The sequence below is a fragment of the Panicum virgatum genome, chromosome 7N, assembly GCF_016808335.1.
Source record: "Panicum virgatum strain AP13 chromosome 7N, P.virgatum_v5, whole genome shotgun sequence".
NCBI classification, from domain to species: domain Eukaryota; kingdom Viridiplantae; phylum Streptophyta; class Magnoliopsida; order Poales; family Poaceae; genus Panicum; species Panicum virgatum.
In genome coordinates, this window is record NC_053151.1 from 23,239,891 (window position 1) to 23,263,686 (window position 23,796).

At 46.3% G+C, this 23,796-nt stretch overlaps 2 protein-coding genes across 3 annotated transcripts; both read left to right on the forward strand.

Moving 5' to 3' along the window:
* The first annotated feature begins 406 nt into the window (after nt 1-406).
* Nucleotides 407-13,576, forward strand: LOC120681863 (cysteine-rich receptor-like protein kinase 10). Of its 2 annotated transcripts, XR_005678115.1 has the most exons (9): nt 407-1,356; nt 2,372-2,470; nt 2,570-2,751; nt 3,668-3,878; nt 3,978-4,215; nt 4,332-4,482; nt 4,563-4,634; nt 11,939-12,176; nt 12,786-13,576. XR_005678115.1 is itself a non-coding variant. In XM_039963505.1 (8 exons), exons 1-8 carry the CDS (start codon nt 489-491, stop codon nt 12,119-12,121), a joined length of 2,004 nt encoding a protein of 667 aa, XP_039819439.1. In that variant the 5' UTR covers nt 407-488; the 3' UTR covers nt 12,122-12,310. The 2 variants fall into 2 exon arrangements, 1 of the variants encoding a protein (XP_039819439.1); XM_039963505.1 differs by lacking the exon at nt 12,786-13,576 and having other exon boundaries at nt 11,939-12,310.
* A 4,629-nt stretch (nt 13,577-18,205) lies between these two features.
* Nucleotides 18,206-19,190, forward strand: LOC120683020 (heavy metal-associated isoprenylated plant protein 27-like). Its single transcript, XM_039965034.1, has 2 exons — nt 18,206-18,429; nt 18,513-19,190. Exons 1-2 carry the CDS (start codon nt 18,349-18,351, stop codon nt 18,900-18,902), a joined length of 471 nt encoding a protein of 156 aa, XP_039820968.1. The 5' UTR covers nt 18,206-18,348; the 3' UTR covers nt 18,903-19,190.
* Nucleotides 19,191-23,796: the final 4,606 nt, after the last annotated feature.

The following is a 23,796-nucleotide window of genomic DNA, read 5'->3' on the forward strand; positions in this document are numbered from 1 at the left end:
CTGATCGCGCGGTCAAAGGCCTCATTAGATTCTTCAGGGTCACTAGCGCGGGGGTTCTGAAGTTGGTTTTGTAAACTGACTTTATTTGACACCATAATTAGTGGTCCAAATGTCACTATTCACTAGCACAGCACAAATCAAACGGGAACTAGATCTACGCATTCTAGTTTCTGTTTGACATCATAATATGTCTCTTTCAAAATTTAATACTATTGACTCATTACTCAACATAAGTCTACACATATCTTTTATGGCGTGATTACATACAGAGTCAGCGTCAGCTTGACTGGCTTTCCCTCAACACCTCTCGCTTGTCATGATTTACACCTAACCAATGACCAGTTCTGCATTTCCAAGAAATTTCTAAACGATGTTGACAGGACTGCATTACATTATTTCTTAAGAAAGACGTTCAACCAAACAACTCATCCGAGAGGCATAACACTCGAGAAGCTTGCTTGCTTTACCTGTCGGGTTACCAATCCTCCATGGCGTTTCCCGCCATGGCCGCCATCGTGCTGCTCCTTCTCCTGTTGCCGTTCGCCGATGCCGAAACACCATGGCAGTTGTGCGGCAGCAGAGGCAATTACACGGCGGGGAGCAACTACCAATCCAACCTAAATCAGCTGTCGGCAGCCCTCCCCAGGAAAGCCTCGTCCAACACGACCCTCTTCGCCACGGGCACTGCCGGCACGATCCCGGACATGGTCTACGCCCTCGCGCTCTGCCGCGGGGACATCAACGCCTCCCCCTGCAACAGCTGCGTCGCCACAGGCTTCCAGGACGCGCAGCAGCTCTGCGCGTTCGCTAAGGACGCCACCGTGTACTACGATTCCTGCCTCCTCCGCTTCTCCAACACAAACTTCTTCGCAACGACCACCGACAACGATGTTTTGCTGATCCTCATGAACACCGAGAACTTCACGGAGAGCGCCGACTCCATGAGGCTCATGCTGTTCACGCTGCTGAACGCCACGTCCCAGGACGCGGCCAGCAGGTCGAAGAGGTTCACGACAGCGCGCCTGGACATCAGCTCCCTGCCTACGATGTACTGCCTGGTGCAGTGCACGCCCGACCTCACCGCCGGCGAGTGCGCGGCGTGTCTGCGGGGCTTCCCGCAGCTGACGTTTAGGTACCTCGACGGGAGCCAAGGAGGTCGATTGATCGGGGTGCGGTGTAACATGAGGTACGAGATCTACCCTTTCTACCAAGGGGACCCGATGCTGCGTATTATCTCGCTGGCCCCTGCTGTACCGGCGATCAATGGCACACCGCCGGAAACGCCAGTCACAGTGTTTTCGCAGCCGCAGCCGCCACCAGCGATAATCCGAGCCGGTCCAGCACAAGAACAGAGAGGTACGTAAGCCATTCTACGATTTTCAGTTGCTTTTGATTGTTTGTTTAGATTAATAAGGCCCCAAAGGATACTTCCACGTGTAAGACGTTGGTGGATAGATACTTTAGACAGAATGAGGACTCTTTTGACATCATATTCATGAGAACAAAAACAAGCTAACATGAGAATCGTGGAAGGGTACTCCCTCTTCGCCTTGATCACCTGGCAGATATGGAAAGAGCGCAACGCGCGAGGACCTTCCATGCCGTGGAGCTGCAGCCACCCATGGTTGTTCGGCTCATCCAGCTCGAGGGGGAGAACTGGATTGCGGCAGGAGCCAAGAACCTTGGTCGTCTCTTTCGCGAGGAGTAGTGCTACCTCCCCTTTTCCTTTCCTTTTCCCTCCCTAAGTTGTTTTGCTTCTGTAATATAACCATTAGGAACGGGTGGCGTCCGGGACATCGTCGTGCATGGCTTGCCATGCGATCTTGTAACTCTTTAACATCTTCTCCTTAATACAATGATACGCAGCTCTCCTGCGTATTTGATAAAAAAAAAGAAAAAATAGTGGAAGGGTAGAGTAGTCATTTTTTCGTAATCTATAAATCCTCGTGATAAGTCTAACAAACTGTTCCTATAAAAGGTCTGTTTGTTATTGAAGTTTCATACATGGACTATAAAAATACCTTTGCAAAGGTTTTTACTCTCTCCACCCCAAATTATTAGTCGTCGTGATAAGTCTAACAAACTGTTCCTATAAAAGGTCTGTTTGTTATTGAAGTTTCATACATGGACTATAAAAATACCTTTGCAAAGGTTTTTACTCTCTCCGTCCCAAATTATTAGTCGTCGGACTAATAATTTGGGGTGGAGGGAGTACAAAATAAGAGGAAGAGGGGGTGCGGGATAATTAAAATCAAGGAATCATGGACTCAGAAAGCAAACCTAGCTAGGCCTTTGACTGAAATTAAGAGACTGTTTCTGTGGCAATATCTGTTGACTTATTCGTTTGATGATGTGTTATATTTATGCATAGGGCGCAAAAATAAGCTGTGGAGTATTGGTGTAGCAGTTCCTTTGCTGGCAATTCTACTCTGCTGTATTACGTTTCTATGGGTGAGGAGACGCAAGAAAGGTTTGTACTACTTTGCGTATGCTGTTATTCGTAATCTTTTACTACTCTTTGAGTCATAAAACTGTATACCAAATAGTTCTGCATATGCTTTGCATTCAGGAAATGTGAGCTTGCAGGACAAAGCTGGTATGGATAGGACTGAAGAAAACGCCTTGGTTTGGAGAATTGAAGAGAAGAGTTCAGGGTTCACTCTTTTTGACCTTTCCCAGTTACAGCGGGCCACGGAAAACTTTTCTGAAGGAAACAGACTTGGACGGGGAGGTTTTGGCCCTGTGTATAAGGTAAAATAAGCTTCATGCATGAGCATATTTAGCTGAGACAAGCATTTAGAGCATCTCCAACAGATTACTCAACCCTCTCCCCAATACCAAAAAAAATTGAGTTTTGGTGATGGAAGTGCTCCAGCAGATTACCAATCCGATCCCCATTACCTATAAATTTTTAGTAATCACCAAAACACACCTCTCTCTCAGCTAAATGAAGGGGATTTTCCCTCTACCCTATTCTTGGTGATTGAATTTTGGTAATCTACTGTAGCAATCATTACATAAAACACAAAAGTAGCTATTGGTAATGAAGAGAGAGAATATTTAGGGTACAAAGTATGAGTAATCTGTTGGAGATGCTCTTACCTTTTCTGCAGACAACGGTATTTATTAGTAACAATATCATGTATAACCTCTGTAGCTGCGGGAATAATTAACAAAATATCATGGTTACGGTGTTTCATTGGAATGGGAAAAGGACTACCTACTAGCAGCTTATCCTACACGCTTTCAAAACCTTCCTCCCACTTTCAATGAGAAAAACAAAATAAACTCCATGCTGAAATTAGGAAAAACGAAAGATAAACAAAAAGAAGTTCCGTCTCACATCCTGCAAACTGGTTATGAAATCCTACTGATAATGACCATGAGTGATTTCTTACACGTTGTCTTCGATAACTATGAACATTCTACTATACTTATGCAGTTATTTACTGTTTTTCCATTTGGAGCCTGTGGCCCTGTACATATGAAATGATACAAGGTTTCCAGATATAATTTACTTTCTTAAGGCCAGTAACCTTGGTAAGACATTGTGTATGTATCAGTGACACTTTCTTTTTGCAAAACTGGTAAAGTAAACACTAAATAACTTTAATGTTATTAATCCACACTTAGAATTATATTAATATATTTTCTTACATACTTTTAGGGGCAATTATCGGATGGGCAGGAAATTGCAGTTAAAAGGCTTGCATCGCATTCAGGGCAGGGTTTTACAGAGTTCAGGAATGAAGTCGAACTTATAGCGAAACTGCAACATACAAATTTGGTTAGGCTCTTAGGATGCTGCATTGAAGGAGAGGAAAAAATTTTGGTCTATGAATATATGCCAAATAAAAGCCTGGACTTCTTTATCTTTGGTAAGCATTGCTCAGATAAAACTGATCATCGCTAAAATTAAAATTTGTTCATTACCAAATACACTCTCTAATTTATTGTTACATCCGTGTGGTGTGTAGATGAAAACCAAAGCAGTTCACTTAATTGGAGTAAACGACGTGTTATAATAGAAGGAATAGCACAAGGTCTACTGTACTTGCACAAACACTCCCGGCTGCGCGTCATACATCGAGATCTTAAAGCTAGCAACATTCTCTTGGACCAGGATATGAACCCCAAAATTTCGGATTTTGGGCTTGCAAGAATTTTTGGCTCCAATGATACCGAAGGAAACACAAAAAGGGTGGTCGGAACATAGTAAGCACTAAGCACATGCTGTGTATTTGACAAGATTGTTACTTGTCAGTGTTGTGAGATCAAACAATTCTAATATGTTGACATAACATTTTCTCTTGCTTAATCATGATTTTCAGTGGTTATATGTCTCCAGAGTATGCCTATAAAGGTATCTATTCCGTTAAATCCGACGTATTTAGCTTTGGTGTTCTACTTCTTGAGATCCTTAGCGGAAAGCGGAATTCCAGTTCTCACCAATTTGGAGACTTCATTAACCTTCTTGGATATGTAAGTATCTATAGATTTTCTCCAAGTTGTTATGCAGCCACAGTCCTACATATCATGAAGGCTTAATGAACTTTCTGCAGACCTGGCACCTGTGGGAGGAAGGAAGATGGCTTGAGCTTGTAGAAGCATCAATTTCTAAGGAGATGCATGAAGTGTAGGGAAACGGGTAGGCTACGCTAGCATCACTACCGCATAAACCCAAGATACTTGCGAGTAGAAGATCATAGATCGTTACCACTAGACGCGCAGCGCAGCGGAAGAAGTCGCGCGTCGATGTAGAGGAAGTAGTCGATCACGTCCCACGAACCGAGCTCCTCGTACTTGATCCCAGCAGCCGATCAGCGCAGCAGTCGCAGCAGCGCCTCCACGGAGTCCACACGTACGGGGATGAAACGCAGGGCGTCGGTGTGCTAGCACCGCACGCACGGCAAGGGCGGCGGCCGAGAGAGAGGGAGGGGCGGCGGCTAGGGAGGTGGCGCGGCTCAGGTCATCGCCACCCCTAGCCCCTCCCTCATATATATAGGGCGTACTAATGGGCTTCTATCTCATAGGCCCATTAGTAACCCTAATCCCTCTTGGATCAATATCCACTTGGGCCTTTAAACCGTATTGTGATGATGGGCTCTTGGGCATATCACCAACAATCTCCCACTTGCACTAGAGACAATCATACATGCAAGTTTTCCAACATTCCAAACCCCTTAAGTGTGTGACCCGTTAGGTTCATGTGTAGGTGGTCGTGATCGGAAATCATTTCCGAATCACAAGTCAATAGCGGCACCTAGCAGGGCATAGTGACTCACAAATACACATAAAGATCATATCGGCCGAACCATAGATATACTCATACACCGATCCCTTTGCCACACGATACCAGTCAAGCTCAAAGCGAGATGCGTGCCACCTTTGTGATAGCTCGACCATTCTCTCGATCTAATAGTGGATTCTATTCATAACTAACCTTTAGTCATCATGATTAACTCTTTAATCACTTTGGCATGGCCATGCACTATCAAATCCAACTATCTCGAGGGGCCCAGAGATATCTCTCCCGTTATCTAGGAGGGGCAAATTCCATCTTGATCCGCTCACATCCCATTCCATGTTTCATGACATACCTGTAAGCTGCTTTTGTAACTACCCAGTCACGGAGTAGCGTTTAGCAGCCCCAAGATGCACCTCTACACACAGTGAGAAACAATGGCGATCTCAGGTCTAAGGATCCAGTAGGTATAACACTCAAGAACAACTGATGGCACATACAAAATAACAATCCCAACATTGTCTTGGAGTGGGTCAATCCAACACCATGTTCACCAACATGTGTCCACATCATTAATCCGATATCTCCATATCCATGATCCGTGAAACATGATCATCAATTAATGCATGTGCTAGTCTCAACGTCGTTGTTGTCCCACACAACGACATAAACTAGGGATAATTTAGAATTATATCATTTTCAACAAAGAGTTTCACGAACAAGTCACTTACTTGATAATCAATGTAAAATAATCATCCATGGAACAAATAACAATTATTTATCATTACATAAACATACTCATGACACAAAATCTCCCACGCACACTAGAATCACTGATGTAAGTATCTAATACCCATAGATCTCATGTGCGCCTCATGCTTTGGTTGTGGGAGAGGCTTCGTCAACGGATCAGCAACGTTTGAATCCGTGTGCACCTTGCAAACCTTCACATCACCTCTCTCAACAAAGTTACGGATGAGGTGATACTTTCGCAGTATATGTCTGGACTTCTTAGTTGTTCTAGGCTCCTTTGCTAGTGCAACGGCACCACTATTATCACAATAGAGGTCCACTGGACTGGACGCACTAGGAACAACACCCAAGTCAGAAACAAACTTTCTGATCCAAACAGCTTCTTTTGCAGCTTCGGAAGCTGCAATATACTCGGCCTCTGTCGTCGAATCAGCCACCGTATCTTGCTTGGAACTCTTCCAGCTCACTGCCCCACCATTGAGGCAGAAAACAAAACCGGATTGCGATTTGGAGTCATCTTTGTCTGTTTGAAAACTAGCATCGGTGTAACCCTTTACAAGGAGCTCATCTTCGCCTCCAAATATTAGAAACATATCCTTAGTTCTTCTCAAGTACTTAAGGATACTCTTTACAATTGTCCAGTGAGGTTCACCGGAATCTGACTGATACCTGCTCGTAACACTTAGAGCAAAGGAAACATCTGGGCGCGTGCAAAGCATAGCATACATGATCGACCCTATGGCTGAAGCATAAGGAATCGTACTCATCCTCTTTTGCTCATCAGGTGTCGTAGCACACTGACTCTTGCTTAGAGTAATGCCATGTGACATTGGCAAGAAACCTTTCTTGGAATCTTGCATGTTGAACCGATTCAATATCTTGTCAATGTACGTGTCTTGGCTCAATCCAATTAGCCTTTTTGATCCTAATACCCAGAATATAAGCCGCCTCTCCTAAATCCTTCATCGAAAAACTCTTTTTCAATGAGGTTTTAACGGCTTCAAGCATTGGAATATCATTTCCGATCAGTAATATGTCATCCACATATAGGACCAGAAACACAAGTGCGCTCCCACTAGCCTTTTTGTAAACACAAGGCTCATCTTCATTCTTGATGAAGCCAAACCCTTTGACTACTTCATCAAAACGAATATTCCAACTCCGAGATGCTTGCTTCAATCCATAGATGGACCTCTGAAGCTTACATATTTTCCCAGCATTTTTAGGATCGACAAAACCTTCAGGCTGTGTCATATACACATCCTCACTTAGATGTCCATTAAGAAAAGCGGTTTTGACATCCATTTGCCATATCTCATAGTCATAATATGCGGCAATAGCTAGGAGAATCCGAACAGACTTTAGCATTGCGACGGGCGAAAAGGTTTCCTCATAGTCAACACCTTGAATTTGTCGGAAACCTTTCGCCACCAATCGTGCCTTATATATGTGAACATTTCCATCTATGTCTAATTTTTTCTTAAAAATCCACTTACAGTCGACAGGTCTTACACTGTCAATCTGATCGACCAAGTTCCAAACTTGATTATCATGCATGGATTTTAACTCGGATTCCATGGCTTCAAGCCATTTGTCGGAGTCGGGTCCCATCATTGCTTCTTTGTAGGTCAAGGGCTCATCATTTTCCATCAATAATACATGGCGCTCCTCCGTAATAAGGAGGTTGAGCTTGTCAGTAGCGCGACGTGCCCTTATAGACCTTCGTGGGGCTGGTGCCTCAACTACGGGTTGTGCAACATCTTGCACATCCCGTGGATCTTCAGTGGGTGCTGAAACAGTTTCGGGTGTTTCCTGAATTTCTTCAAGTTGCACCTTGCTCCCACTAAATCCTTTTGAGAGAAACTCCTTTTCTAAGAAAACACCATTGCGAGCGACAAACACTTTGCCTTCTGCCTTATTGTAAAAATAATATCCTTTGGTTTCCCTAGGATACCCCACAAGGAAACATTTGTCTGACTTTGGAGTGAGCTTATCTGACATCAAACGTTTGACATAAGCCTCACATCCCCAAACTTTGAGAAAAGATAATCCGGGACGCTTCCCAGTCCATATCTCATATGGTGTCTTCTCAACAGACTTACTTGGAACCCTATTCAGTGTGAACGCAGCAGTTTCAAGAGCATAACCCCAAAATGACAATGGAAGATCAGCTTGGCTCATCATGGACCTAACCATGTCCAACAAGGTTCGGTTCCTCCGTTCGGATACCCCATTCCATTGAGGCGTTCCGGGCGGAGTTAGCTGCGGAATAATTCCACATTGCTTCAAATGATCACCAAATTTAAGGCTCAAATATTCTCCTCCATGATCAGATCGCAGAAATTTAATTGTCTTGCCTAATTGATTTTGTACTTCATTCTGAAATTCTTTGAACTTTTCAAACGATTCAGACTTGTGCCTCATTAAGTAGATATAGCCATATCTACTAAAGTCATCAGTGAAAGTAATGAAGTACTGAAAACCACCTCTGGCTATTGAGCTCATTGGTCCACATACATCGGTATGTACAAGTCCCAACAAGTCACTCGCCCTCTCACTCTGACCAGTGAAAGGCGCTTTGGTCATCTTTCCAAGCAAACAAGACTCACATGTGTCAAATGATTCAAAATCAAATGAGCTTAACAATCCATCTTTATGGAGTTGTTCAATGCGCTTCTCATTTATATGACCTAAGCGACAATGCCAAATAAAAGTGGGATTCAAATCATTTGGTCTAAGCCTCTTAGTATTAATGTTACAGACAGATTTATCCTCAAGATCAAGAACATATAATCCATTCACCAATGGACAATGAGCATAAAAAATACCATTGCAAAAGATAGAACAACGTTTGTTCTCAATTACAATCTTAAAATCACCAACTTCTTCCAAACATGAAGAAGAAATAATGTTCTTGCTCAAAGCAGGAATGCAATAATAATTATTTAATTCCAAAACTAATCCGGAGGGTAGAGACAAGTGGTAGGTGCCGACCGCCAACACCGCAACCTTTGCGCCATTGCAGACCCGAACGTCCAACTCGCCTCTTGCAAATCTTCTAGTCTCACTTAGACCCTGCAACGATTTGCAAGTGTGAATCATCGATCCAGTATCAAATACCCATGATTCAATAGAAGATAATGCAATATTTATTTCTATAACATTTATACCTGAAGTGGAAGTCTCACTTCTCTTCTTCTTCTTCTTTTCTTCCAAGTACTTCTTGCAGTTCCTAGACCAATGTCCCTTTTCATGATAGTGGAAGCATTCATCTTCAGAAGTAGGGCCAGATTTGGCCTTAGGTGCTGGCTTTAGCTTAGAGCCTGAGGACTCACCACCGGAACTCTTTTCCTTGCCTTTACCTTTGGGATTAGGAGGCGTCCAACGCTTCCTCTTTTTGTTCCCCTTCTGAATCATCATCACATGATTGGGATTCTTCTTAATGCTCTCCTCTGCTGTTTTTAGCATCCCATGCAACTCACTCAATGTTTTATCCAAGCCATTCATCTGAAAGTTCATGATAAAAGGCTCATAGCTCGCCGGGAGCGACTGGAGAATAACATCAGTAGCCAAGTCTTGGTGAAGTTCAGAACCAAGTCTATCCAAAGTCTCAATGTAACCAATCATTTTGATCACATGAGGACTGACTGGGCTACCTTCTGCCAGCTTGCACGCAAACAAGGATTTTGAGATATTGAACCTCTCAGTCCTGGCTTGGTTCTGAAACATCCCACGCAGCCCCTCGATCATGGTATGAGCATCCGCATGCTCATACTGCTTCTGCAGATCAGGGGACATGGTGGCGAGCATCAGACAGCTGACATCAAGTGAGTCATTGCAGTGCTTCTCATAAGCTCTGCGATCAGCAGCAGTTGCATTGTCAGGGAGATCATCAGGATATGGCTGCTCAAGAACATACTCCTTTTTCTCTTGCCTGAGAACAATTCTCAGGTTGCGGTACCAATCAATAAAGTTTGTTCCATTCAACTTTTTTTTCTCAAGAACAGAACGCAAATTGAAAGCGGAATTGTTACTGGCAGACATGATCTACAACATTAAAGTAAAGCAAGATTTCAGCACTAAGTTTATGTAAAGACTTTCATTAACTGATTTAACAAAAGACAACCTACTATATCAAAGTCATCTTCCCTCTAATGACATATAGTGGTTCAAGATCCATAATCACTAAAATTCTAGTGAGCTTTAGCATCACGGCTAGAAAAGTAGTGATACAGGTAAGTAACAAATTACTAATCACATCTCTATGCGACTCTTGTTTGTTGGGTGGCATCCAATGCCCCGGCCCCAACCCTATGCCTTAAAGCCCAAAACTGTTTTGATAGCTTTGCTGAGTAAACCAATACTATGCTTGTGAATGTCCGACATCCACCCTATACAAAAGTGATAGCTGAGGGTACTCTACTTTGGTAAACCTACCACACAACGATCAAAATTTATAGGTGCAGCTATTGGTAAAAGGCATAAAAAACTCAACCTTTTCTAAGGGAAGCTATTCTATCATGATTAAAGCATCCACCATATGTAAAAGCATGAAAGAATAGTATGACAGGAAAATAAACATCACAATTATATAATCATATTATATTGTGAATAGTATGGCCTCTTGCATCACAATGGGCACCATCGCCATGGCTCCAAGGTGACCTCCATTGCCATCCGTCCTGTCTTGTGGTGATCATCATCGCCATCATGATTGAAGCCTCCATGAAAAGGTACTAAGCTACTACATCTAATAGCTAGTGAAATAATTACATGAGGATTCAAACATCACAAGTCGACACGCAGGTCGTTATACAATAATGGTGCAACCTCAACCCGGTTGTGTTAACTTGCGACACGCAGGCCGCACAAATCATCACATACATCATCACATGACATTGAGGCCATACCATTCACATCACACCCTGCAAAAACAAGTTAGGCGTACGACGTGTTCTACCAAAGTAGCGCTTGAGAAGCCGCTACAGCGAGAAAGCAACGGCGGTCCCGAAAATCTATGGAATTACACAGATCGCATCTATGGAATCCCTATGAAAATCTCATCAGAGTGATCGCATCACCTCAAATCCGAGCCATTCATAATGCCTCAATTTTCACTAGGTCAATCACCTTGACCGTGCAAACTTTGCACTTGAGAAGACTGCATCTACACATGACCTTGATCTGTTGGTTCAATCTGCTGACTATGCACACAGTTAGTCCCGATGGTGATTCCAGCCGGTAGGGACATGTCGTATGCATAACAGAGAAAGAACACAAACTAATCTTTTGTCATATGCCGCGCAATCAACTCGCTCCAGTTTTAACCCCTTATGACCAATTGATCTAATCAAACCGTGCAAAAGTAATAGATCCAATCTACAACAACAACATATCGCCTATATGCAAAAGATCCAGACCAAAAACTACGCAAGATGGCTCTGGTACCACTGTAGGGAAACGGGTAGGCTACGCTAGCATCACTACCGCATAAACCCAAGATACTTGCGAGTAGAAGATCATAGATCGTTACCACTAGACGCGCAGCGCAGCGGAAGAAGTCGCGCGTCGATGTAGAGGAAGTAGTCGATCACGTCCCACGAACCGAGCTCCTCGTACTTGATCCCAGCAGCCGATCAGCGCAGCAGTCGCAGCAGCGCCTCCACGGAGTCCATACGTACGGGGATGAAACGCCGGGCGTCGGTGTGCTAGCACCGCACGCACGGCAAGGGCGGCGGCCGAGAGAGAGGGAGGGGCGGCGGCTAGGGAGGTGGCGCGGCTCAGGTCATCGCCACCCCTAGCCCCTCCCTCATATATATAGGGCGTACTAATGGGCTTCTATCTCATAGGCCCATTAGTAACCCTAATCCCTCTTGGATCAATATCCACTTGAGCCTTTAAACCGTATTGTGATAATGGGCTTTTGGGCATATCACCAACGCACAGGCTAGGAGGTACATTAACATCGCGCTAATGTGTGTCCAAGAGAATGCAGACGATCGGCCCACCATGTCAGACGTTGTTGCCGCGCTAAATAGTGAGAGTGTGGTTCTACCTGAGCCTAAGCATCCGGCGTACTTCAACCTGAGTGTCCAAAGCAATGGAATCAGCTACTGTTGTTGAGAGTTGTAGTCTGAATGATGTAACTATTACTCAAGACCCAGAAGGCAGATAGTAGGTCTTTCTCCTCGTTCTGTTCCAATGGTCGACATTTTCGTCAACACTAGATTATTCACAATTATTTGGAACTTTTTTCTTGTTACTGCTGATGAAGAATCTAATTGAGGACGGCAGGACGCCACTTGTGAACTCTGCAAATATGGCCCCTGCAACCACTTGTACCCCGACAGACAACCGTCCCTGCTAAGCAATATGATAGTTTCCTCCGTTAAGCAGTAGCATGCGCGACCGCCATAAGTCGCCGCTGAAGGCTGAAGCTGCCTCGTTGATTGGCCGAGGCCCACGTAAGTGCGGCCGATGAATTTGGCATAGGATTATGTCCGAAAAGAAGAAAGTCAAAATAAAAAATCTGTACTAGTTTCCAAATCATGGCTTTCAGTTTTGTTCGTTTCTATACAGTCAGGGACGGAGCTATGTCGTGGCTTTTCGGTGCGGCCGCACCGAGAAAAAAATTTACAAACACTTATTCACTTATTACCTTTAGGATTTGACCATGTTTACCAAAATACAGAACACTGAGGATCCATGGTGGTCATCTTTAGATGATAAGTGATTGTCAACATTATGTAAATTTGATCTGATGTATCTCTTGGCTCGTGATGTGCAGGTGTAGAATGCGACGCCGCGATCGACGGATGCGGTGAAGGTCGAGCGAAAGGTTCATACCGATGGACCAAGAGTGGTGAAGGATGGACACAAGTAGGCTTGGACCGAGGGACCCGAGGAGTCCAGGCAGAGTCATCGACAATTCACTTGGTGCACGGAAGAGTAAGAGTATATGGACATGATGAATAAGTCGTCGGTCAAGTTAGGGAGGAAGGCGATGGCCAGTTCGAGTAGGCTGCCCATGCGCCGGGAGCGCGAAAGATCTTGAAAGTGTTGTGACAGTTGGCGGGAGGCTGGACAGGCGTCGACATCAGAGGTGGTAAGTTTACCAGTTTGGGCCTCAAAACCGAGCGGCAACAGGTTTACCGGTTTGAGCCTCAAAATCGAAGGTGCGTCCGGATGGCAGTTGCGGAGGGCACATATCGTCATCGCAAAACTTGCGTCGAGGCGAAACGGAGTCGTGAAGACGGCGTGTCCGTCCGGTGGTATAAGTAAAACTTGGACGGTTTTAGCCATCGGGGATATTTGGGTTAAGTGCTTCATGTAAGGATGTTTTGGTCATTTGCCGAGCCTATATACATGTGGACGGGATGATGAGCAGTTTTGCCTCTTTTGCATCTCTCATTTTAGAGGTCCTCTCATTTGATTGTGAGATAATTAGGGAAGAGTGGCTCTTTGATTTGAGTTTTTTGTCATTATAACTTTGATTGTTGCTAGTAGTGGTTTGTAAGAGCACTCCCAATGGTACAATTATAGCAGTTTCTATGTGTATTAATTAGGTTGTTATATTAATATTTTGCTGATACATCAAGTGATTAATTGAAGAGAGATAAGAAAAAAGGAAGAAATTGTTTCCCCGAGAAGAAACGAAGTCGGTGAAACTCTCGTCGGGGAGACCCAGGTCGTGTCTTCCTCTCTCACCCCAGATCGGTTGCACCGTCTCAAATCCCCTCCTCTCGAGCTCGCTCTGTGTCGGTGGACTTAGCTTCTTTTGCTCACGCGCTCGCTTCAGGTCCCTGTATGGTTTCTGCATAGAGGATCCGGAGATTAGAAAGGGAAACATGATGAATGATTGGTCTACTTTTTACGAGGACACTGGTAACAAATTTTGCATTGAGATGAATAGTTTTTGATACAATATCCTATGTAGTAGAAATTACTCATAGTTTTTTTGCATTGGAACTGCCCTAATCGGACCTCATGAAGCAATCAAAGAACTATCTCGTGCTTCTTTTGTTCATCCCGAGCTTTTTTCTATTTCTGCGATTTTTGGTTGGATTTATGAGTGATTTCCGATTCGCGAGTTTTACTCCTCCGTTTTATAAAGTTTTTTTCGGAGGTTGCGCATCTGTAGCTTGAGTTTCGTTTGGATCTATCGACTGGTGAAGGAGCATCTTTGATTTGAGATTCCGGTTTTGTTCTTCCCGACCTATTTCCTTTTAAGCCAGGGAAGCGTTGGAGCGGGACGCCGTGCGAGAGGCACTCACCCAGGCGGGGCGAGGCCAGCGGCGCGAGGCTCGAGGCGAGCTGCACCGGACGGCGGCGAGTGGAGGAGCGCAGCGCGCGCGGGGGCGCACTGCGCACGCGAGGCCAGCGGCGGCGCTCGACGCGCTCGCAGCAAGGTCTGCACCAGAGCCTTTTTTCTATTTTTATATTTTTTAAAAACATTTTTTAGAGAAATATATTTTTGGTTTCACAATTTACAGTTTTATACCCCTACCGCCTGGCAAGGGGCGGCAGGTCTGCGGGGCGGCCGGCCCCCTGCCGCCCGGTAGAGGGGCGGCAGGCAGGCCGACCGCCCTGTAGGGGGCCGGCAGGCTCCCCCCAATATAAAAGCTGAGGTCCTCCCACACCTGTATTTGCAGCAAACAATATCCATAGAGGAAAAAAGGAGAGACGTGGGGTGAGGGAGGGAGTTGCAACAGCGAAGCCCTGCCGAATTTTAGATCCGAACCGCAGGTAACCAATATTTCTCAACTTTGTCATTCTAAATTTTATATATATATAATTCTGTGATTAGTATTTTTTATAATTGTAACCGCTTAGGGTTCGGATTAGTGGTTATAATTGAAGCCGTACCATAATTTTTGAAACTGGTTTAATTAAAATTAAGCCTTTGAATGACCAGATATGTCGAGCAAGGTGGTGTTTCAAGTTCATTACGGTGATTTCTATAGAATTACTCGTGATTCCTATGAAGTAAATCTATCAGCATTGGAACGAAGACAGTGCAGTCTAGATAAACACCTAGAGAGGAGTTTTGGTTCCATACGCAAATGGCTTCACGGGAAGTTCAATATGAACCCAAAGACCCATTTGATTACGGTTCATACCGTGACTTCTTGGGAAACAAATGGGGATTTCTGGGAGTTGACGCTTATAAGTAGTACGGAAGAATGGAAACATTACATGCACGCAACTCTTCAAAGCGGGTGGCCTCTTGCAATAGTAATTCAGATTCACCAGAAGGTCGGTGATTTAGGTGAAGGATCAACACACCCAATATATGACTGGAATGAAGAGTTGGAAGAGGATAAAGAAGAAGAGAACGTACAAGCTCCAGAACCACAAGATTTAGCAGATGAAGGCAAGCGGATACCTAGAATTGTGGAGGACATGGAGAAAGAAGACCATGATGCACAAATAATAGAGCAATGTGGGGACTCATCGGACGATGAGGACGATGAGCGCTTCCCAGTGCTAGGACTTCGCTGTTGCAACTCCCTCCTTCACACCATGTCTCTCTCTTTTCCCTCTATGGATGTTGTTTAATGCAAATACAGGTGTTGGGGGGACCTCAGCTTTTATATTGGGGGTGCCTGCCGCCCCCCTGCCGGGCGGTTGGCTTGCCTGCCGCCCCTCCACCGGGCAGAAGGGGGCTCCATGCAATAGAACTCAAATTTTAATTACATATAGGTCCCTACCGTCCGTCTACGGGGCGGCAGGGGGTCACCCGCCCCGTAGACGGGCGGTAGGCCCCCCGCCATATGGTAGGGGTATAGACTCTTGATTGGCTTTTTGTTAAGGTTTGGTTCTGCTTGGTTTGATTTGCTTCTGCTTGGTTTGAGATGTGCTAATCACTGTTAAATCGTCGCATGCTCGGTCAAGTGAAGTTTTAGTGATAGTTTTGCTCGAGTGAATAATTTGACTTTGGCTTTCACATTTCGTCAAGCTTTTTCTAATTATTTCTAGGGTGAGCTTGTTACGAGTTGGCTTTGTCACCTTGACGGTTAGAAAAGATACGTATTATGTTGAGTTCGGAATATAGGCTTTGTTCTCTTGGAAAATTTTTAATGACTTTCATTCATCCCCATGATGGGCCATTTCGGTTCCACAAATACCATATATTGCTATGAGGTGCCGCAACCCCTCTCTTGATGTAACAAGTGGAATATTTTTTTTAATGATTTAGAGAGCCCATTCATATCTAATCCAGCCTCTTGGACTCAGCGCTGCCCTCATATTCAGTCTCACGGGCCCAACAACGGTGCATCGTGACTTTCCATCGAAAACAGTCTCACGGGTTTGTTTAGATTCCATAAATTTTTGATTAAAAATATCACATGGAATATTTTAATACATGTCTCATCAAAAAAAATATAAATGGATACATGAAGTATTAAATGTGGACAAAATGAAAAACTGATTGCACAATTCGTGTATAAATTGCAAGACGAATCGTTTGAGTCTAATTGCATTATGATTTGATAATATAGTGTTACAGTAAATATTTGTTAATAATGAATCAATTAGGCCCGCAGTTTACAGACGGAATCAGTAATTTGTTACGTTGTTATTATTATATGTTTACTACTTCAAATATGCGTCCAAATACGTTAAAAAATTTATCGTAAAGATCTAAACAAAGCGCCGCAAATCAAACTATGACTAGGACCGTTCATCGTTAGACGTGACAGAAGCTGAGAAAAAACAAACTACGGCAAAGCTGCATGCGGACGTGTCAGCTCACACCACCGAGCATGGGCACTTGGCCACTCTCAGCCACACCCCTATGTGATAAGCACGAGCCGAGCCGTGCCGGCCACACCTACTGAACCGGAAAATTCAGAGCCCGTTTGTCGCAGGCCCAAGTTTTCCGGAAAGCAGCCAAAAACCAACGGAGCTATCATCAATTTCCCTTCAAAAACTCTTCTATTATATTCCTTCCAAATGTTCCACGCTGTGTACATGAACTAGGCTGCTACATGTCTCCGATGTTCTTGAGGTATCGGTTGCAAGAAAGACACATCCACCATACTTCAATATCAACTCCTCTTTCAGATGTCTCCACTACACGGTAGATATATACATAACCATCCTAGTGAACACCTATCTGAGATATATATATGAGATAACCAGATTTCAAGATGCACGAAATCATAATGTTTGATTGTTGACACAAATTAACTAAACTTATATGCTTGATACATCTATCCCAAAATACGAGGCATTCTGTTGTTAAAAAATACGAGGTATTCTACAGATTTGATGACAGATCATTTGAACTAACAAATAAATAGCAAATGCAACATGTACCCATGAGTGTTATGAACATTAAATTTGTTGACATGGCATAATTATTATGAAGAAGGAGGAGGGGCGTGTCATGGGATGTGAGAGAAGTATCGTCACTATAACACTCCTCCGGCTCAATTACCTAGTTCACAGTCTTGATAACTGTGCAACGCTACTTTCCATTGAAACTGGTCTATCACACGTGAAGTTATACTATCTGGTCGTTTTTGGTGACTCTTGCAGATAATAAGGAATTCACCGCAATTATCATGCACAAATATCAACATCAATTTTTAAAGCAGCTGATTGATGATGATCCACACAGTTCAAGAGTGCATCCGTCATCTTTGATTCCAGGGCGAGATTATTTCTTTTGATGGAATTGTTTCCGATAGCAAGCCCGGTAAAGCCCTAGATAATAATATACGCATTTAAATTACTCGATACTAGTATCATTTACTGAGAAAAAGGTAAATTCTTATTTGAACCAAAACGGCAGGATGACATGTACGTACTCTAGTAGAAGTAGAAAAAAGACAATTTGAAAGGAAACTTTCTAGTTCCTACAAACCATGTAGTCCATGGTGACTGACACGTGTCCGCTGAGCCCATTTATTTTTGGCCGGTTTGGCAGCTGCCTGCCTGCCTCGTCGTCGGCAGTCGGCAGACGGACGCGCCCGGACGCAGCTTCCCTCGAAGCTTGACCGCCCCCGCCCCGCCTCCAACAGCGGCCCTCGCGCCGGGCGCGTCACCCGTCACCACCTAGCCATCCGGCATGTCACGTGGCCCTGCCCTACACGGCGTGTGGGTCCCACCGTCGCCACCGGCCCCCAGCGGCAGGCGCGGAGGCGCCGTTTCTCACCCACCTCGGGCGAGCGTCTTAAAAAAAAAAGAGAAAGGAAGTCCACGTGTCGTGCCCGCACTGGATGTAGTCACTGGAGAAGCTGCCTATATCAGAGACGGATGCGGCGTGCATCCAGCTCTCCTCTCACACTGCATTCATCACTCACGTAGAACACAGAACCAGATCTGTTAATCCAGGAGCTGCCATGGGCATCGTCGACGTCGTCTCCGTGTTCTGCGCGCTGCCGAGGACTCGCCGGCACCTCAAGAAGAGGAAGGAGTTCCAGGTACGGACCGACCGACTGAATCGCTCGAGATCTGTTAGTCAATCTGTTGTTAATCGATCGAGTCCTGATGATGGCGCTGGCAGACGGTGGAGATGAAGATGCGGATCGACTGCGAAGGGTGCGAGCGCAAGGTGCGCAAGGCGCTGGAGGGCATGGAGGGCGTGAGCTCCGTGGAGGTGGCGCCGCGCCAGCACAAGGTGACGGTGGCCGGGTACGTCGACGCCGGCAAGGTGATGCGGCGGGTGGCGCGCCGGACGGGCAAGCGGGTGGAGCCCTGGCCCTACGTGCCGTACGACGTGGTGGCGCACCCCTACGCGCCCGGCGCCTACGACAAGAAGGCGCCGCCCGGCTACGTGCGCAACGTCGTCGCCGACCCCGCCGCCGCGCCGCTCGCCCGGGCCTCGTCCACCGAGGTCAGGTACACCGCCGCCTTCAGCGACGAGAACCCCAACGCCGCCTGCGCCGTCATGTAGAGCTGCACGCTGCCTCGCTCCTGTAGTAGTAGGAGTAGATGGACTAGGAAGTTGCTGCTGTTTCTTGGAGCATTTTTTTTTCTACTTTAGTATTTCTCTACGCTTGTGCTCTGGTTCGATTCGCTGTAAAAAAAGAAGATGGTTTTGATTCCTCAGTGGTAGTAAGTAGGCTTGAAGGCTAGCTAGTAGTGTTTGTTGCCTTGTTGATTGATGTATCATTTCTGAAAAAGAAGATATTTTGACAAACGACAGTAAATATTATTATTAAAGCTAAAGTATGCAGGCTTATGATGTGTTTTTGAAAATTAGTACCCTTGATTCACTGTATTTGGTGGTTGAGCTGTCATGCATGCTGAAACAAATCGAGGTGAGCTAGGACCAAATAAACAGGGATGCTGTTCCACGGCGTCATCAGGGTGGGAGCTCTGGATCAGATTTTTTTTTATGCCCCTTGTTAACAAAGGGACGCGAAGTTCGAGAAGTGAAGATGCATGCATGGCCTTTTCCCTCCCCGATATAGAAAAAGTTCAGAATCTGTGATCTAGGTCGTCTGACATGAGATGTTGTTTATTTGTCTGCTTGTTCACAACATGTTATGTTGTTTTTTTTCATCCATCTGCGTATCTAGTTTTGTTCCCTTCAAGGTATTTCATGTACATGTTTCCTGCTATATATGGCCATGAAAATCCATCTCCGGTGCCCCTAACAACAGCTAAATGTTCTTCAGTCTCATCGTGGCTCATAAAATTCAGAGCAAGAAACAATCTGCTTCTATCGTCTTAGTAGAGCGGTGGAGCTCCTGTCTTTTATTTTAAAAAAAAACAACAATCTGCTTCTCTATACCTGAACTTCTGTCTTTCTTGCCAGACGACCAAATTACAGTTTTGCCAAGTGAGAAGTACACTTACGTGTTGCTAGATTGAACTTAACTGAATAAGACCGCTGACCCCTGCTCTCGCTGCTCTCTTCTCGCGTCGCGATGGGCAGCTCGCCACCCCCTTCCCCACCCCCACCACTTCTCCGGCCGAACTCCAGATCTGCTCCCGACCTGCGTCGGCAGCTCAAGCCTGAGGCCGCCCCTTTCTCCCCTTCCCCTGGATCTGGTCCATCGCGGCCAGCTGAGGGCTCCCCGGTGGGAATCTGCTTCAGCGTCTCTTCGGACTCCGAGGTCGATGAGGACGAGGAGGAGGAGCTTCACTGGATCCCCCTGCACTTCCCCTAAGGGGAAGGGTGTCGCGGCCGGCGGGAGGCGTAGATCCGCGTCCGCTAACAAAAGTTAGCACCTACCACTAAAGAGCGGGTCTTCACGTAGCCATCAACTTGCTTGAGTGAGATTGGACTTGTCAAAGTACGGACGTTGAGAACTTCTCAATCGCTTTGTGTCTAGGGTTTTACCTGCATTCACGGACACAAACAAGAAACACAGGATATATGCAATAATAAAAATTAGGGTTACTCCAAAAACTAGATAGATCGCCCTAGGGTTCGTGTTGCCGATCCCCGGTAACGGCGCCAGAAAAGTTTGTTGACGCTCCTTAGCGCCCCGATTTGTATACCGCAAGCGCACGGTTCGTGTAGCTTTTCCCTTAGAGTATTCCCCCAAGATTTATCAATCCGTGGATCGACAAAGAACTACCTAAGATTTTCCATCTAATCTAATGGATCTATCCTAACATGAAGCATTGATTGCATATAAAGGGTAAACCTTTAATAGATATGAGTGATATGTAGAGGTTGATCTCATCCATGAACATAGGCTTAATCATAGCAAAACCAAAGATATGACTAGGCCTATCGTCATCTAGTTGTAGTTCAAGCTAACGAGCGGATAAATCATGCATCTCAATCAAAAGCATCTTTAAACTCAAAATCTCCAATCTGATCCCTCGATACCCCACCTACTAAGTGGCAACGGCCTGTCATGACGCCACCCCTTTCAACAAGATACCCTGAAGCAAGTCGAACCCCCTTTGGTAGTTCCGCCATGAACCTCTAGCCACAATGACTACAAGATCATGCTAAGCGATCTATCTCGATAATAGATCTAAGATGAAGCAAACCCAAAGAGAAGAACGAAATCGAAAGAGAGAACATGATCGCTAATAGATTCGGAAGACATGATTATCATTACTCACATAATAGATTCGTTTGGATCATCACCGCCATGTGCACACCATCGATGAATCCAACTAGCTCTTGACCTCCACCATGGCACAACCACGCAGGGAGGCCACGGCGGCTAGGGTCGGCCTAAGCCATCTCCTAAACAACTTCGAAGACTTGCGGCGGCCGTCGTCTCCCTCCGGTCTTGGCCCTAGGTTTTCGTCGAGTTCTGGGTGGATGGATGCTTCGAGTTGAATAAGGTGCGAGCTATTTATAAGCCGAGGAAGCCACCGGTCGAAGGGGAGGTCGAATCGACCTAAAAAAGGGCTGGGCCGGCCGGCCCAATGGGCCTAGGCCGGCCGGCCTGGCTCATTCCTTCGCCATCTCGTGTCCTCCTTTCGCATGCAGACTCCTCACATCTTCTAGAGTTTATGTCCTTCACGATTGCACCCCTTTTGACGTCGTTATCTTGGAGATATCTTCGAGGAAAGGATTGGGAATCCTTCCTTAAATCTTCATTTGCTTTGCTTAATCCCGAAGTATCTTGATCTCATCTTCGTAGGCTTGGTCCTTTGGGCTCTCTTGGAGGATGGATGTGCATGAATGAGCTTCGAATCAACATGGGCTTTGGTCCTTTCTTTGGGCTTTGGCCTTCATCTTTCTCCGTGTTAGCGCTCGATCACGGGCCTCGTCATTTCATGCTCCAAAATAGGCCAAAAACCTGCAAAAACGAAGTTCCTCCAAAATATATGTGCAAGTGTGAAAATGACCAATAATTAGGCCGGGGTTAGGACGGTTAGTGATTTTGATATTAAATTCATGCCATTATCAAGGATAAACAAGGGGTAAAAGGGGTACTTAAGGAGCGCCAACAGCTGCGAGGAGGTCGGCCATGTCGCTAAGAGCTGCAAGCGACCCCGCTTCCCGGTCGGGCCCTTGCGGGATCGTGGTCGTCCGGTCCGGCGTGCGGGCCCTGTAGCCGATGCGGCGGTGGCCGCCAATTGCCGAGGCATGGGTCGCTCGGCTGCCTCGGCATCCACCGCGTCCTCTGGATCGGCTTCTACTGGTCGCGCTTATTCTGGTCCTCCGTCTATTTGCGCGGCGTCGCTGGTGGACCGCTCTCTGTCGCCGACTGGCCTTCCGGCGTCGCCTCCGGGTTGCTCCTCTCCCCCGAGTTTCCCACGTGGTCACCCTTCTCGCCATCCCCCGATGGTGGTTCGCACTGTACCCAGGACCCCAGAGCTCCAGCACAATGAAGACGACCTCATCAACAAGGCCCTAGTGATCCTGGTCCTCGGTACCAGGCCTTCTTTCGCTCCCTACCAGGTGCGCAGATTCATTCAGGATAACTTCGGGGTAGCCGGTGCTGATTTCACCTTACATCGCTACTGCCCGAAGGACTTCCTGGTCGTCTTCCGTAACGCCTCGGATCTTCGCCGAGTCCTGGAGGCTCCTCCTTTGCCTCGGGCAGACATGATACTGTGGTTTCGTCGCTAGAACCGCCTCTCGACGGCCGATGCGGAGGTCATGCACTACAGGGTCTTACTTGAAATCAGGGGCTTCCCAGCTCACGCATGGTCGGCTGCCTCTGCTCAAGCTCTTCTTGGCAATGCCTGTGCTGTCCCTGAGCTCACTCCAACCACTACTGCTCGCGCGGACCTGCGTCGTTTTTAGACGGTTATTTGGTGCAGTGACCCTGACCTCATCCCCAATGCTGCTGTGATCCGCATCCCTGAGAAGGTTGATGATTTGGAGCCGAACAATCTTTTCCTCCGACCGGAGGAGATTAGATATCATGAATTACGTCTTCTCTGTTATAATGTTGAAATTTTTAATTCTTGAGATACATGACTGGAATGATTCTAGTTCATCCGATGGTGGCGGCACTTTACCTGACCGTATGCTCAGTGATTCGGATTCGGACGAGGACTACCCGGGGTTTGATTTGAATCTCCGATCCCACCCGTGGCCTCGGTGGACTATCTTCAGGACCCCTGGCTACGGCGATGGTGCTTGTGATGCTGATGGTGGTGGTGGGGCACCGGCATCGGCCACAGGTAATGCTGCTAATGCTGCTGATGCGTGTGCGCCAACCGTGAGTGCCTGCAAGATGGCCTCTAGGTCGCTTTCCTGTCCTCTCCGGTTTGGATCTCTCGGCTGTTTGTGCCACCCGCCTGGCACCTCTCGACACCTCCTGCCTTCGAACGATGATGTAGCTACTCTGGTTTGCATTGACCGTGGTGAGGTCCACCATCTGGATCATGCCGATCCCATGCTGCTTGAATTGACTGTCCGTCTGCAACCTGTTGCGGCGCCGTGCCGAGATTTTGATCCTATGTTCGCTGAGGCCGATGCCGCAGGTCGTGCGCCCAGGGTGGAGGTTGGGCGCGCTCATGTTGGCCGTTTGGAGCTAGCCTCTTTTACTGAACCGCCTGGTGTGGTTCCGGAGGAAGTGGTCACAACACCTGCTGTTGAGTGCATTGTTCAGACACTAGCTGAGCTTGAGCCGGTGCGCTTCGACGTTCAGGGCTCTCCATCGGTGCTTCGAACCACAACTGCTGAGCTACGCAATGTAACGGTCGCCTGGGGGACACGCCAAACTCTCCCACTTCACCTCTTTGCTAATGAACAAAACACAAAGAATGAATCGGCTGCTAATTTTGCGAATGCTGCCTGCAGGGCCGCACCAACTCCGGTGTTGCATACCTCCCCACCCCACCGGACTTCGCGGCTGCAGCAACAGGAATTCACCGTCAGGCGCAGCGAGAGGCTCGCAAGGAAGTCGCGCCAC

Coding starts and splice junctions, on each gene's coding strand:
- LOC120681863 (XM_039963505.1), top strand. CDS start 489: ATGGCGTTTCCCGCCATGGCCGCCATCGTGCTGCTCCTTCTCCTGTTG. Junction 2,752..3,667: donor GTTTTGGCCCTGTGTATAAG/GTAAAATAAGCT, acceptor ACATACTTTTAG/GGGCAATTATCGGATGGGCA. Junction 4,216..4,331: donor AAAAGGGTGGTCGGAACATA/GTAAGCACTAAG, acceptor CATGATTTTCAG/TGGTTATATGTCTCCAGAGT.
- LOC120683020 (XM_039965034.1), top strand. CDS start 18,349: ATGGGCATCGTCGACGTCGTCTCCGTGTTCTGCGCGCTGCCGAGGACT. Junction 18,430..18,512: donor AGAAGAGGAAGGAGTTCCAG/GTACGGACCGAC, acceptor TGGCGCTGGCAG/ACGGTGGAGATGAAGATGCG.